The sequence below is a fragment of the Conger conger genome, chromosome 18 (genome assembly GCF_963514075.1).
Source record: "Conger conger chromosome 18, fConCon1.1, whole genome shotgun sequence".
Taxonomy (NCBI): Eukaryota; Metazoa; Chordata; class Actinopteri; order Anguilliformes; family Congridae; genus Conger; species Conger conger.
In genome coordinates this window covers 27,993,376-28,008,400 of record NC_083777.1, presented here as the reverse complement: position 1 = coordinate 28,008,400, position 15,025 = coordinate 27,993,376, and the positions used below count along the sequence as shown (strand labels likewise).

The following is a 15,025-nucleotide window of genomic DNA, read 5'->3' as shown; positions in this document are numbered from 1 at the left end:
TTATGCTAATTGTCGTATTTTTCGTCATTATGTACCCTAATTGTATTACATAACATGATTTAGCTTTTTCAAATATGTGTATATGGATGTCTTTTTTTAATGATATCTTTACATTTTTGCATGACATTTTTTTGTCCTCGATATCATAATTTAGAAACCGTATTATTTTATTGAAAGGATTAACGTAACAGTCACCGTTTCGTATTTTCGCACGGATGTATTTACATATTTATGTTGCAATTGTCCATTCATGTTGTAACAAAAATGTCTGCTTTTTAATCCGTTGGGCATTGGAAAGGGTGGGGGGGTATATTTTTGGACGAAAATGTACCAACTGAATAAACCTTCATCAACCGCTGATACATTTGGCTTTTTCGCCAGTAGCATATACCCCCTCAATCAGTTATGGGTGTGTGTGCAGGCTACTTGCTTCTTATTTAGACTGTTGCGAGTCCTACAACCGTCCCCATTCCCAAACGTGCTATGGGAAGGTATTGCACTGTGTACCTCGCAGACCGAGCCTAAAGACGGCTCAGGTCAACCCAGTTGTTTGTGCCTCTTGGGCCCTGATACCTCTCCTGTGTCACAATAGACGTTCCGACTACAAATGGTCATTTCACACATTGCAGTGAGTCGGAGAAAATACACTCTGATGTGTAAATTGGCTACTTATTTCTGTGTTTAATTGATACCTATCAGAATACTTCTGAGTGCTTCTCACAACCTGGTGGGAATATACTTGTCTGCTGTTATGTGGACAGCTAAATGTCTTTCAGGAATCCTAAATTAATTTATTGTGCAATTGTCTGTGAGTGTACTTATCAGGAAGTAAAGAATACTCCTTAATTTAATCGTTTTCTCTATATTCCAGAGACTACGATTTCAACCCACCTACTGCATACAAAGACGGGAGCATCAGACCTGTGTGATTATGGGCAATTCGAGTAAAAGGGGATCATGGGAAATGGAGTGATGTTGTGACCTGCGCCCAGAGAGACCCCAGTTGTGTACAATGAATACGACCACGTCACCCGCGGACCTGCTGGACGTTGTGCGGCAGAACTCCTACAATGGCAGCCTGGCGTCCCAGTCGCCCGCGCGCTGGGCCCTGGTGCACACCGCCACCCTGGCCTCCTGCTCGCTCCTCCTCATCCTCATCTTCTGCCTGGGCTCCTACGGCAACCTGGTGGTGTTCCTCTCCTTCTTCGACCCGGCCTTCCGCAAGTTCCGCACCAACTTCGACTTCATGATCCTCAACCTGTCCTTCTGCGACCTGTTCATCTGCTGCGTGACCACGCCCATGTTCACCATGGTGCTGTTCCTGGACGCGGGCGGCACGGGGGGGGTGGCGGGGGGCGCTGGGGGGGTGGCGGCGGGCGGGGGCATGGGCGTGTCCAAGGCCTTCTGCTTCACGTTCCACCTGACCAGCTCGGGGTTCATCCTGATGTCGCTGAAGACGGTCGCGGTCATCGCCCTGCACCGCCTCCGCATGGTCCTGGGCCGGCAGCCGGACCGCACCGCCTCCTTCCCCTGCACCCTGGCGCTGACCGCCCTCCTGTGGACCACCAGCTTCACCCTGGCGGCCCTCTTCACGCTGCGCACCTACCCCTGGAGGTCCCGGCCCTGCCTGCCGCACGCCGGCCTGGGGGCGATGGAGGGCAAGGCCGTGCTGTACCTGTACCTGGCGGACTTCGCGCTGTGCGTGGCCGTGGTGTCGGTCTCCTACGTGATGATCGCCCAGGCCCTGCGGAAGAACGCGCAGGTGCGCCGGTGCCCGGTCATCACCGTGGACGCCACCCGCCCGCCCCCGCTCATCGCCGCCGGGTTCGAGGGGGTGCAGCGCGCCGTGCCCGTGCCCCTCTACCGGAACCAGACCTACAACAAGCTGCAGCACGTGCAGACGCACGCCTACACCAAGAGGGGGAGCCAGGGCGGGGCCGGAGGGCCCGGCGCGCAGGGGGCGGGGCCCGGGGCCTGCTGCCAGATCATCTCCTCCGTCAACCTGGCCACGGCCAAGGACTCGAAGGCGGTGGTGACGTGCGTGGTGATCGTGTTCTCGGTGCTGCTGTGCTGCCTGCCCATGGCGGTGTCGCTGGCGCAGGGCGTGCTCTCCCCGGACAGCGGGTTCCTGCTGTACCAGTTCGAGCTGTGCGGCTTCACGCTCATCTTCCTGAAGTCGGGCATCAACCCGTTCGTGTACTCGCGGAACAGCGCGGGCCTGCGGCGGCGCATGCTGTGGTGCCTGCAGTGCGCCTCCCCCGGCGCCCCCTGCTGCCGGCGGCGCACGCGCCTGCGCGCGGTGGGCAAGGGCAGCCTGGAGGTCAACCGCAACAAGTCGTCGCACCAGGAGACCAACTCGGCCTGCGTGCTGTCGCCCCGCCCGCAGCGCCGGCTGGTGGACCAGGCGTGCGGGCCCAGCCAGTCCCGCGACAGCGTGCTCAGCCCCCCGCCCCCCACCGCCGGCCGCCGGCCGCGGCCCCCCAGCACCTCCACGCCCATCAACACGCGCATCGAGCCCTACTACAGCATCTACAACAGCAGCCCGTCCCAGGGGCCCAGCTCGCCCAACAGCCTGCTGCCCACCAACTCCACCTTCGGCTTCGCCAAGTCCTACGTGGCCATGCACTACCACACCCACCAGGACGCGCTGGAGGACTTTGAGAGCGTGGCCACGCACCAGATCCCCATGCCCTCCGTCTGACGGCCCTGCCGGGGGTGGGGCGGGGCGGGCGGGCGGGCGGTGGTGAAGCCCTGGGAGAAGAAGGCCCAAGGACTGGGGTGGGATTTTGGTGGATTGCTACCGGCCAGTGTTTGCTTTTGGTTTTTTGCTAACCTTTAGGGACCAAAAGATTAGAAAGTGGAGGAGGTTTTTTGTTTTTTTTAAGTATGTGAAAATTGTTCTATGAAGAGATTTTTTTTTTTTTTGGTTTGTGTTAAAAAAAGAAAAAAGAAAGTCCTATACATGGGATGGGATTTCCTGAGAGTTGGATCAAATTCACACGAAATGTCTCAACTTCATTCAGCACATTATTACATTACCGAAGGGCAGAATTATATTTTTACATCGATATAACATTTTTCATATTGTAATTTTGCAATTCTGTCTTTTTCATCTTCAAGATATTGTACTTGTGGAAGTCACACATTTTCTATTAACATATTAAATGTATTGTAAATGCACCTCCTCAATATCTTTCTTTTGTCCATCAAACAATCAAAAATATTTAATTTAGAATTAATAGAAAGTAAGTGCCAAGTAGGACCTCACCAAACAAGGGGAAACAATTTTTATTAGTATTATTATTAGTGGTATTGGTATTATTAAGCACTTTTCATTTAATTTATTTTTATTTTACAAGTTTCTGGAAAATATAGCAAACATTTCAAATCTATACTGACAAAACAAAAATAGCAAATTTGGCTCAACACTGATATTATGCAGGCTGTTATTTTTTTAATACGCTGATGCTCACTTAATGAAAACCGACACGGTTATCACGGAATACTAGTGATGTATAGGTTACTACATACCAAGTAGGGTGTCGGCCATTATTAGTATTTCTGTCAAATATGAGATATGAACTATTATGGGGATGGACTAATCCCCATCGTACCTGACTGAGCTGCAGTTTCTTCATCAAGCACATATGGTTTTACAATTCCTTAATGGTGATGAAACAGTTCTACAAACACAGCTTAAATCTCCACAGCTAATTATAACATTAGGCCAGTTAATCCACCAGACATGTTGGAAAAACATTCAGTGTAGCCTATTTTACGGTAAGCACTGCCCCCTAGTGTGCCAGAGTGGGGTTGCATTAGACAGTAGACCCAAGCAGATGACAAAGGCGAGCAAAATGTCACTTGCCAAGTCATGCTCAATTACTTGGCTACGGTGAGATTAACCAGTCATCTGACCACTGACAACCTGAGGATTGTTAGGTAGCAGGCCATGAAATCGCGTACTGAGGTGAGAATCAATGCATGAATTTCAGGCTTGTCCATTGAACGCAGGTCACCACAGCTAATGTGGTCTGTGTGCCACACAATACCTTGTTTAAGTGAAGTGCTAACTAGGTATCACAAATGTAGTCAATCTGAGATGTAGTCTTTGTGGCATATTTCAACATGTCAGCATATGACCTGCCCCATATTGAAATGTAATAAGGAAGGTCATATGTAGACTAAGTAGGTCCTGGGTCCTGAAACTTTAGAATACTATAAAATTTAGAAATATTAGAATGCCCATAGCAACTACAGAATTATGGGTAATTCACGCATTTGTCAACATCCCTCACTAATATCTCAACATTGTAATTTGCAGCGCAGATCCGGTGATGTCACAAGATCAAAGTTTCAGTCGTTTATTTTTTTACTTATTTTAATAGTAGTTTATTTATTGCGATAAATTCCATTTTTCCGCTTCCTCTAACCGTCACGTCACCCAGTTCATCAGTCAATTCAGAATTTAAATAAAAGGTAGAAAAACGAGGCGGCGGGCTGGCCACAGGGATGAGTGCGTTGCGACGACTTCAGACGTCTCTTCAGTCGGAAGACTTCAGTCCGGAACAGCAGACTCAGGGGAAGGCCTCCGCAGAACGAGGCCTCCTCCAGGTTTAGGCAAATCAACAGGTCGTCCAATCGGATGCTTTCCCCTATTCTTCGACTGTCAACATTAAAAGCGGCGAACTCTAGTATTTACACAGTATTTACAGTGTTTGCACACAGAGGAGGGCCGGGGCGGGAGAGAGAGCTCAGGTCAAGGTTTAGACCTGAGGTGTAAGTAACAGGTTCGTGCTCTCCTCTCCGTCCTCTCCTCTTCATCTTCCTCTTCCTGCTCCTCCTCCTCCCCGCTAGCTGGGGATGGACAGAAAGCCGTTCCCGTCTGCGGTGTCCAGGATCTTGCAGATAACCGGAGACTCCACCTGATGAACACACACACACACACACACAGGTATGTCAATCTCGTCACCTGGAGGTGTGGCCATGGTGAGGTCAGAGGGCAAAGCCAGCGAGTCACATTGCAGAGGTCCGGGACCCAGACCCAGTAGGCGTCTGTGCACAGCTTAGCACGAGTGTTAATGTGTCCCTAACAGTCTGGGGTCATTTGGGTGATTGCTGAGCTCACAAACTGCACTGCAAATCAAACCACTTGCATTTATTTTAGAGTGAAAGTTATAGTAAGGACAAGGTTGACTGAGTCTAGTCTTTGTGTGTGCGTGTGCGGTTGTCTGCATGCATGCGTGCATGTAGTGTGGTGTGTGAGCGTGCGTGTGCGTCTCTCACCCCCAGAATGTACTGGCAGGTCTGAGGCTCCAGCATGTACACAGTCACTGCGTGTGGAGACTCAGATTCCTTGCACCTGAGAAAAAAAAAAAAACAGTCTGAAGTTGTGATAATGAACCTTTAGCAAGAATTATCAAATTATCTAATGTGAACATGACAGGATGTAACCGAGATTACATATTAATCAAAGGAGTGGTAAGGGAAGCCGACATACAGGCTCATAGTCTGAAATGAGATGTTTACGAAGATGGAGACGCGTTTCTGCAGGACACTCACTTCAGCTTCACGATGACTTGTCGAGGCTTCCCGGTCAGGTCACAGTCATCCCCGTGGCCGTAGAAGTGCGAAACCACCCTGGGGACAAAGTGACAGAGGGGTCAGAGGTCACCGCTGGATGCTCTAGGTCTCCACAGGTATATAGAATGAATGCAACTAAAATACATTTAAAATATATGGTTGATATCTTTATCACAGATGAGATCGCTGTGACTGAGATGCCAGGTAGATACAGAAAGGATGAAGGGGTAGAGAGACCGAGAGACAGAGTGAGAGAGTGTGAGACGGAGAGATGACGTACTTGACCTTCTGCGCTCCGTCCTCTCTCAGCTGGTAGGAGCGAGCCACGTTCTTCTGAGCCCACTCCAGATGCTCCTCTTCATTCCAGCTACCCACCACCACGATGCTCTTCCCCTGCTCCTTATCCTGAGAGAGAACACGCACGCACCACACACGCACCACACACACGCACCACACACACGCACCACACACACGCACCACACACACCACACACACCACACACACGCACCACACACACACGCACCACACACACACGCACCACACACACACGCACCACACACACACACAACCATTTCAGTCACAGATGCAGTAGTCCACATTACCAGCAAGGTTAGCAGGATACAGATTTTCATTAAGACAAAATTTAGATGTCCTACAGATAATGCATAAAGTGAAGAGGTAACTGGTTCAGTGAAAAGTGGGTTGTCCATACCTCATGATACTGGTGGACATGTTTTCCGTAACAGAACTCGTACTTCCACCAGCCGACTCCCTGGAAAAGGACGATGTGAGGTTAGCGTATTCAGGTTGGAGTCATAAGTGGACTTTCAAACAGCAATAGTGAACGGTCCCACCACCAACAAACCGCCCCCAACAAAGCTTCACTTGAAACTTATATGAGATTCGAGATCTTTCTAGATCAAAAAAGGTAAGACACAGTTAATGCGCATTCACAGCTCTGTTTCTGAGCGAGGTGCAAACACAGTGAGATCGGCCATCGTTTAGCTGGACTGACCCCGTGCAGACAGTGAGATCAGCCATCGTTTAGCTAGACTGACCCCCGTGCAGACCGCAAGATCAACCATCGTTTAGCTGGACTGACTCTGGGCATGGAGCAAACAGCCAGCGAGATCAGCCATCGTTTAGCTGGACTGACCCCGTGCAGACAGTAGGATCCGCTGAGGAACTCCTTGATCAGCTGGTCGTCGGTCAGGCGAGAGATGTGGGTCGTTCCCACGGCAATCTGAGCCTGTCCCACTGCCACGGGCTTGTGGGTGGAGGAGAAGAGCTCCTCTTTGGCTGGGGATGTCTCCGCCTGAGTTCAGAGGTGAGAAGTCAAAGGTCAAAAAAGAAGAGAAAAGCTAAATAACAGCAGACTGGTAATAGCTTGCGGTTTTTTCCCCTCTTTATTCTCTTATTCTGCTGAGTTATGAATTCTAAGTTTGCCCCACTGAGAAAAGGTCCCACTTTGTAAGGGCACCTCCTCCTCTCACCTCCTTGTCCGGCGTGGCACTGAAGGGAGGTTTGAGGAGCGCCTCCTGCTCCTTGTCCATCAGAGAGAGGCGCTGAGGCCGCAGGGGGGAGCCGGCCATGGCCTGGCAGAAGATGGCGTTCACCGGGGAGGACTTGTACCTGCAGAGAGAGAGAGAGTACTTCCACATCATCACAGCTCTATGTACAGAGGTATCTGGGTGTATAATCACAGCTGTCTGTAAAGAGTAGTATTTTACTGTACCTGTATTTGGGGTGTATATAAAGGTGTGTATGTTTACCTGTATTTGGGGTGTATGTAAAGAGGTGTATTTTACTGCACCTGTATTTGGGGTGTATGTAAAGAGGTGTATTTTACTGCACCTGTATTTGGGGTGTATGTAAAGAATAGTATTTTACTGTACCTGTATTTGGGGTGTATGTAAAGAGGTGTATTTTTACCTGTGTTTGGGGTTGATGTAAAGAGGTGTATTTTACTGTACCTGTATTTGGGATGTATGTAAAGAATAGTATTTTACTGTACCTGTATTTGGGGTGTATGTAAAGAGGTGTATTTTTACCTGTGTTTGGGGTTGATGTAAAGAGGTGTATTTTACTGTACCTGTATTTGGGGTGTATGTAAAGGGGTGTATTTTTACCTGTGTTTGGGGTTGATTTAAAGAGGTGTATTTTACTGTACCTGTGTTTGGGGTTGATGTAAAGGGGTGTATGTTACTGTACCTGTATTTGGGGTGTATGTAAAGAGGTGTATTTTACTGCACCTGTATTTGGGGTGTATGTAAAGAACAGTATTTTACTGTACCTGTATTTGGGGTGTCCGCAGAGCAGAGGCGTCAGCACCAGCACCTCGTACTCGCAGGTGGTGACCTCGGCGATGGACAGGACCTCGTGCTTGGCCTCAGGGTGGCAGATGTACAGGACCGAGGTGGCCCGGGGCTGGTTCTGCTTCAGAACGCAGGGCGTGCCGTTCCCCATCTCCACGGGGTAGAACGGGGTCAGCTGGCCCTCCACGTTCTTCGTGGGCACCTGCGGACGAGCAGGTAACCAGAGAGAGGGGGAAGAAGGAGGACAAGAGAATGGAGAGAGTGGAAAAGAGAGAGTGAAAGAGTCTTTAATTGATCTGACAGCAAGTCTGTTTTGCTTTGTGTATTAAATACACAATAAATACAAACAATGTTTATTAGCTGCTGCTTTTATCCAAAGTGACTTAGTTAGATTAAGCAGGGGACAACCCCCCTAGAGCAATACAGGGCTAAGGGCCTTGCTCAACGGCTCATCAGCTGTGCGAATCTTACAGTATTGTGGCTACAATGGGGCTTGAACCACCAACCTTCCAGGTCCCAGTCATGCACCTTAGCAACAGGCTATCACAGTACTGAATCAGATAATAGCAGGTTTTGTCTGTTCACCAACCTCCTTCTCACTCTCCATTTTATCAGGGTCAGCTCCTTCCGTTGTTTCGGGTTTCTCTGATTTTTCGGATTGGGCTCCTGCATGAAGGCGTGAAGTAAAATGTCATCAGCATCCACGTCATCGTCAATACAAATGTCAGTGATCCTCCCTGGGGCTGGAGGACATCTGGGCCAGCATGACGTGTTGAGCTCAGAGACTCCGTAAGCAGCCTGGGTCACACTAGCCATAGCACTCTGTGGGTGGGTATAATGCTAACTGTGTTTGTGGAACACTGGGTGGGATACATCCATCCATCCATTACCTTAACCCGCTTATCCTGAACAGGGTCGCAGGGGGGCTGGAGTCTATTCCAGCATACATTGGGCGAAAGGCAGGAATACACGCTGGACAGGTCGCCAGTCCATTGCAGAACACACACACCATTCACTCACACACTCATACCTATGGGCAATTTATAGACTCTCCAATCAGCCTAACCTGCATGTCTTTGAACTGTGGGAGGAAGCCGGAGTACCCGGAGGAAACCCACGCAAACACGGGGAGAACATGCAAACTCCGCACAGAGAGGCCCCGGCCGACCGGGATTCGAACCCAGGACCTCCTTGCTGTGAGGCGGCAGTGCTAACCACTGCACCATCCGTCCAGGTGGGATACATTTTTTCGTTTCCTATTCAGCAGTCACTCATTTCTGATGACTGTGCGACTCCAAGCAGGCTTCTCGTAAATAAATACCATTACTGACCGACTTTCTATTTTGCGGTAGCTGTGCTAATATTGTTGTGGTGCAGGGGAAACCTTTGCAAGGGAAACACTGAGTGTGCACAAAAAACTGAAGGTGTTCAGTTACTGAGAGTACAGCACGCTGCACTAAGAGACATTACAGTCTCCATGAGCCGATGCACTTCACGAATGGGACACGATAAACACAGACCTGGGAGCGGTGCGGGCCGGTCTTTCAGCAGAGCTGCTCACCTGACGAGGAGCCCTCAGTCTTCTTCATCAAATTTCCGAGGTAGTACTCCTGAACATTGATTTTCTGCAGCAAACATGAACATTACAAAAAATACATTAAAACTAGAGCCCTGAAGGAGCGTTCCACTTCCCCGTTTTTCTGAAACAAAGCGCTCTGAAATGCCCTTCAGAAGTCAGTCTGATCAATGTGGCACAGTGACATAGATAGGTCCCGCAGCTGTTCTCAGGGGAATTATATCTGTGGCAGGAATATTTAGCAATTGAATCCTACATTTTAAACTGTTTTAACCCTTTAGAGGAAATCAATACCCTGAGCAACATCCAAAAATAAAGAAGTAATACAATATCCTAGGTACCAATACCTATGACAAGAGGGCAGTGTCACAAAATGGCCATTAGACTTGGTGCATTGACATTTCACCATATTGCTTTTACATTAAGATAGTGTGACCTTCATGCTGTTTTTGCTTAATGGAAACATACAAGGCTTTGAGAAGCTGCAGACACTCCCGTGCATACCCATCATGCACTGCAGTATTGACCGGGAAGTGGACCTTGAGTATATTAGCCAATGACATTCGCTCTACAGCATGGATACTCAAATCTGGCTCTGGTTTTCTTTTCTCCCAGGTAACACACAGAATAATTTAGTGCTACTGATTGACCAGACTGCCTTCACATCTGACTCCCAGGCAAAGGGAGGGTGGAACGCCAGCAGTTCTGAGATTTGAGTGGCAGGACTCTGCAGGACTCTGCAGGACTCTGCAGGACTCTGCAGGACTCTGCAGGACTCTGCAGGACTCTGCAGGACTCCTCCTCCTCCTCCTCCTCTCACCTGGCCGGTCTCCTTCTCCTCGTGGTACTGTCTCACGTGCTTGCCATGGCACACCTCGTACGTCCAGTATGACTCGATCTGAAACGGCAGAGGCAGGTGGATTTACTGAGCCTGTGCGATGCAGAGATGGATGTGGCTCCAGATTTAAAAAAAAAAAAAAAAAAAAAAAACTGCGCCAGCAACACGGAAAAGGATTGTGTAGGGAGTCTCTTAAATTTGTGTACAAATACAAACCCCTCACAGATTGGTTTCTTAGGTAGGTCATGTCATGTCCCCACACATGCCTGCTTAACCTGCTTTCAAGTGGTGTAGGATCATTAGTTTTAGTTGTTTTCTTAGTTGGGTATACATCATAACTGTGCCATTTGACTAATTTCACGCTCACATGCTTTATGGTGAGATAAAATCTTTTGTTCAGTTGTGTGGCTGCGTATTAGTTCCTGTCAGACTGTTTACATTCTAGGTTAGAAATCAGCCAGCCAGTTATATGCAAATACACAGGACATTGAATGCTGCAATACTATAGTTATCACAGGATGTCTGTGTATTTTAAATGTGTAGGTGTGGTTTACTTATGGCCTTGTTGTAGGACATGTCTTACGGTTCACAGAGCACTGCGTTTGTTCGGCATATTGGCAAGAGCGAGTACGTCACAACTCGGCCAATTCGTGCTGCATCTAGAATCACGATTTCCCCGACTTGATCAACCGACATAATTCCACGTGGGTCTTTCTGGTGGGAAGCTCGTATAGACCGTAAATCCGACACCACTTGAAAGTGGTGTTCTCCCTCAGCACTGGATTCCCCCCCCCCCCCCCCACCCTCTTCCTTCCTTTGTAGGCCTTTTCACTTAAACAATACTCCGATCAAGATATTACCAGTCTGTTCATGCGTACCCCCCACCCCAAACCTGCAACGGAAAACAGCAAACAGAGAAAACATCACCCCCAACTGAAACGGAAGTGCACAGTGAAACTGCTCCTCACCCGATACGAGCAGCTGCTCTGCTTAAACAGGGGGTCCAGTAGAGCTGCGGGACTCGGCCCAGAGTATTCCTTCTCTTCGTCCTGAGAAAGGGAAGGTTAGGAGGGCAGAGAGAGGGGTGCACATAACCATAACCACTGTCAGCTGGTGAATGGTGACGGTAGTTTTGCCTTCAGGCTGCACAACAGAAATCAAACGACCCGATAACGTCTGATACAGATTCGTATTAGCGAACACCTTTGCAACAAATCTTGCAACGCTTCTCTAAGCTTTTGTGTCTGGTCCCCGTTTTCACACATACGTCTCAAATTCAGGGCGTGCAGCAGTGTGATCCCGATCACATAGCACCATGCACTTCCTTCAGTAGCAGACACTCACATCATCTCCGTTTGACAGTGAAGGCAGCAGACACTTGTACTTCTCCTGGTCTGTGGTTGTCATGATGACGAAGTCCTCCTCTTTGTAAAGGGCTCCTGTTGGCTAGGGGGAATTCATTTGGAAAGCTATACCATTACTCTTTCGGGAAAAGTGCATTTGACATTTCCGACATTTATCACAAAGTCTAATAGCGCGCCGTATCATTGCCACTGACAAGATAATTAAGTAACAGCTGTTAGTTGCGTAAATGTTACGTGCGTGAAACAAACTGGTCCACACGGACATGCATTCGAGCGTCATGAACACACACACACAAACACACACAGCGCTAACTACATACCAGTGAAAACTCGGCTCCAGGCCAATTGATCTTGAAGGGGATTTCATCGGTAAAGGAAGTGGAGCCCCCTCTTGCTGCTGCGATGTTGCCATACAGCTCCAAGACCCCCCAAAACAACACCAACATCCTCTCTATGTACATCGTCCCGGTACTGCTAGCTCGCTACCTCCTCCTGCGTCGCCGACAAGGTGCTATCCCCGCAGATGACTGCGATCAGGAGAGAGCCAGCTCGGTTTCGGAGCCGTTTCAAGTAAGTGACTTGCTGGCTACAGTTTATTCGACAACACAAGCAAACAGGAAGAGATGTAGAGACTGCCACGTCTTCTTCCGGTACACGGAGCTGTCAAACCGCATTTAACGTCCGGGTCAAATATATATTCTTGCACTTGCAGACCGAAAATAATGTAGCTATAAAGTTAGTGTGATAAGAAATGAACATGCCGCATTTCACAATACTTTGAGCATTCATTACTAGCATTTCCGAAGTGCTTGACAGTATTTGTGTCTGCATTAATTGAGGAGGTGAACAGTACATTAGTAAATAAGGTTAACCCATGATCTATGGGTAGCTTTGTTAAGTTTAGGTGGGTTACTGTCTTGCTACTATATATAATTATATACAAATGATCGAGTTGCACTACAATAAGAGTATTATTGGATAATGTGTGCATGTCCTTTCCCCGTAAGTTTTGTGTATGGCAATCATATCCAGTCCCTGCGTTCTTATTTTATTGTGGACGATAATCGTTTTATGTATCCCAGTGGTTTTATGATTAGCTTTCAACAGTATGTGTTTATATAACTAATGCACCCACTGGTTCAAACAGTTCCTGTTCCACGATTTTCTGTTCGTTATGTTGTTGTTGTTGTTGTTGTTGTTGTTTTCTTATGTAAATGGTATATAATGTTCTTTTGGAAACGTTTTTTGTGTCAAAACATCAAGTTTCTTTTTATTCCATAGTCTGTATCCTCTACTCGTCATCTACTGTCCTACAACTCTATCTGGAACTATCCAGCAGTAACCTAAATCACCACAAGGTGATGCTGTTGTGCACATAATACAGGTTGTTATTTTCAAAGTAAATGATTTCCCTAATGACCGATGATCACCATGTTTATGATGGTTACATGCTCATAATATGCATACCATCCACACTCTTAATGATAACGAACATGCTTTCCCAGTTAAATTGTTCAATATAGGAATGCAGCATTTACTAAAGAAACAAGATATCTTAACTGTAGATGGCCTGTAGCATAGTGGTTAAGGTAAATGACTGGCGTTGGGCCCTGCATTGCTCCAGGGGGATTGTCTCCTGCTTAGTCTAAGCAACTGTAAATGCTTCTGCCAAATGCCAATAATGTAATGTAATGTAGACAATCTTCAGCAGATTCGCAAGGGAACATGGGTGGTTTAGCTGTAATCTGAGGTTTCTTACCTTTATATACAGTACAAGAGCAATAAACAAGCACTATGAAAATATATGGTACATTATTATCTGTCCACTGGGTAATTTCATGATTTTTCCTTTGCCAAGATACTGTAGGCAGGCTTTGATATAATCACACCAGTGAGCAGAATTATGGTACAACTGGCTATGTACAGATCGTCATTAGCGTTTATTGTCGTAACCATTATTCATTTCACCTGAAGCAGCAGCTGCATCTTGAAATCATAAAAATACAGCTCAGCTATGGAAGAATACTTAATACTTTTTTATTTTTAGTATGATCTTATGACCTCAGCACTCTATCAGAATTCTGTTTATCCTTGAATAACTTTGTGTCCCAATTGGCCTGACTTGTAAATCACCACTAAATCTGACACTTTTAAAGCCAACATGTCTTTGTGAAAATGAAATATACATAGACACTGAGTATGCAAAGCTCAACATTGTCGGAAGTTAAATTTATCACTGAGATCTGTTAACTAGCAGCCTTTTCCTTCCATCGCTGTTTAAAATGAACAGATGTTGTGTCTTTGAGTGTGTGGTGAGGTGAATGCGTGATATGTTCACGTTGTCTCTGGTGAAACCGAAAGACCTCTATTTTTAGGCGATATGTGGGGGAAAAGGATTTGAATATTTGAAGGATGGAGCTGTTTATGTTATGCTTATGTAAATTTCATTTTCTTGTAAGTACTTAGCGGGAGATTTATTCAATTACTACAACAAAAGCATGCAAGCATTATTCAAGGCGCAGTTGTTTCCCTCTGTGAGCAGGGTTTTGAAGTAAATTTATGTAAAATCTGGAGAATCTTGTTGCATGGTATTCACAGAGCGAGTGAAAAGGAAAACGGTGTTGGAGAGATAAAGATAGAAGGCTTGCAAGTCCCACAGTTGAAGACCTGTGTGTGATTGACAAGTTCAAAGGAATGTTTATTTATTTATTTACTGTAATATAGCCGCGGTTCAGAGTAGATTTCCACAGCGATATTAGGGACACGACAGCCTGCTTACATCACGGGTCTGTTATATTGAGGTTTCACTTTGTCAGCATCTTGAACAATAGAAGTGATCCAGAAAAGGTGGACAGTTGATTCACTCTTTGGTTTTGCAGTGTGCTGCCCAGTTTTCCCACAGACATGTCGTCTGAGTTGGTCCATTATTTATGAGCAATGCTTTTGCTGCAGTCTGATCTGTTGGCCCAGGATTCAGGTGAAATACACTATGTGTCTCTGTAGCTATACCCTTTGAATGCATAACACGTTAATTGGCTGTGACTTAAGTGAAGCATTGACCAATATAAGGATTTTAGTGAATGCCAAGAATTTAGGATTTTGTGAATGCAATAACCTAGATAAATTTTTCTGCATTAAGATCGAATCAACATTTTTTCTTAACCTCCTGGATCCCTGCATCCTGAAACCAGGACCTTCAACTTTGGCTTCCCTGACCTCTATACAGTATTACTCTTAACATAAGGGACATTACATTAAAATTAAATTAAATATATATTTTGAAAATATCTTCACTGCAACCTGTTTTTGTCATCCAAGACACTTTTATTGTGTTGTATTACCTCAAAAA

The 15,025-nt window shown here is 46.9% G+C and overlaps 2 protein-coding genes across 2 annotated transcripts; one reads left to right on the top strand and one right to left on the bottom strand.

The window, feature by feature from the left end:
• Positions 1-876: 876 nt before the first annotated feature.
• On the top strand, positions 877-2,701 carry gpr75 (G protein-coupled receptor 75). The gene has a single exon (XM_061228829.1). The coding sequence runs from the start codon at positions 1,013-1,015 to the stop codon at positions 2,699-2,701; it is 1,689 nt and encodes a 562-aa protein (XP_061084813.1). The 5' UTR covers positions 877-1,012.
• A 570-nt stretch (positions 2,702-3,271) lies between these two features.
• erlec1 (endoplasmic reticulum lectin 1) lies at positions 3,272-12,320 on the bottom strand. The gene is made up of 14 exons (XM_061228061.1): positions 11,997-12,320; positions 11,657-11,758; positions 11,281-11,361; positions 10,295-10,372; positions 9,460-9,523; positions 8,488-8,564; positions 7,877-8,100; positions 7,077-7,215; positions 6,740-6,898; positions 6,296-6,355; positions 5,864-5,988; positions 5,563-5,640; positions 5,287-5,362; positions 3,272-4,925 (listed from the first exon to the last, which is right to left on the bottom strand). Exons 1-14 carry the CDS (start codon positions 12,135-12,137, stop codon positions 4,854-4,856), a joined length of 1,476 nt encoding a protein of 491 aa, XP_061084045.1. The 5' UTR covers positions 12,138-12,320; the 3' UTR covers positions 3,272-4,853.
• Positions 12,321-15,025: the final 2,705 nt, after the last annotated feature.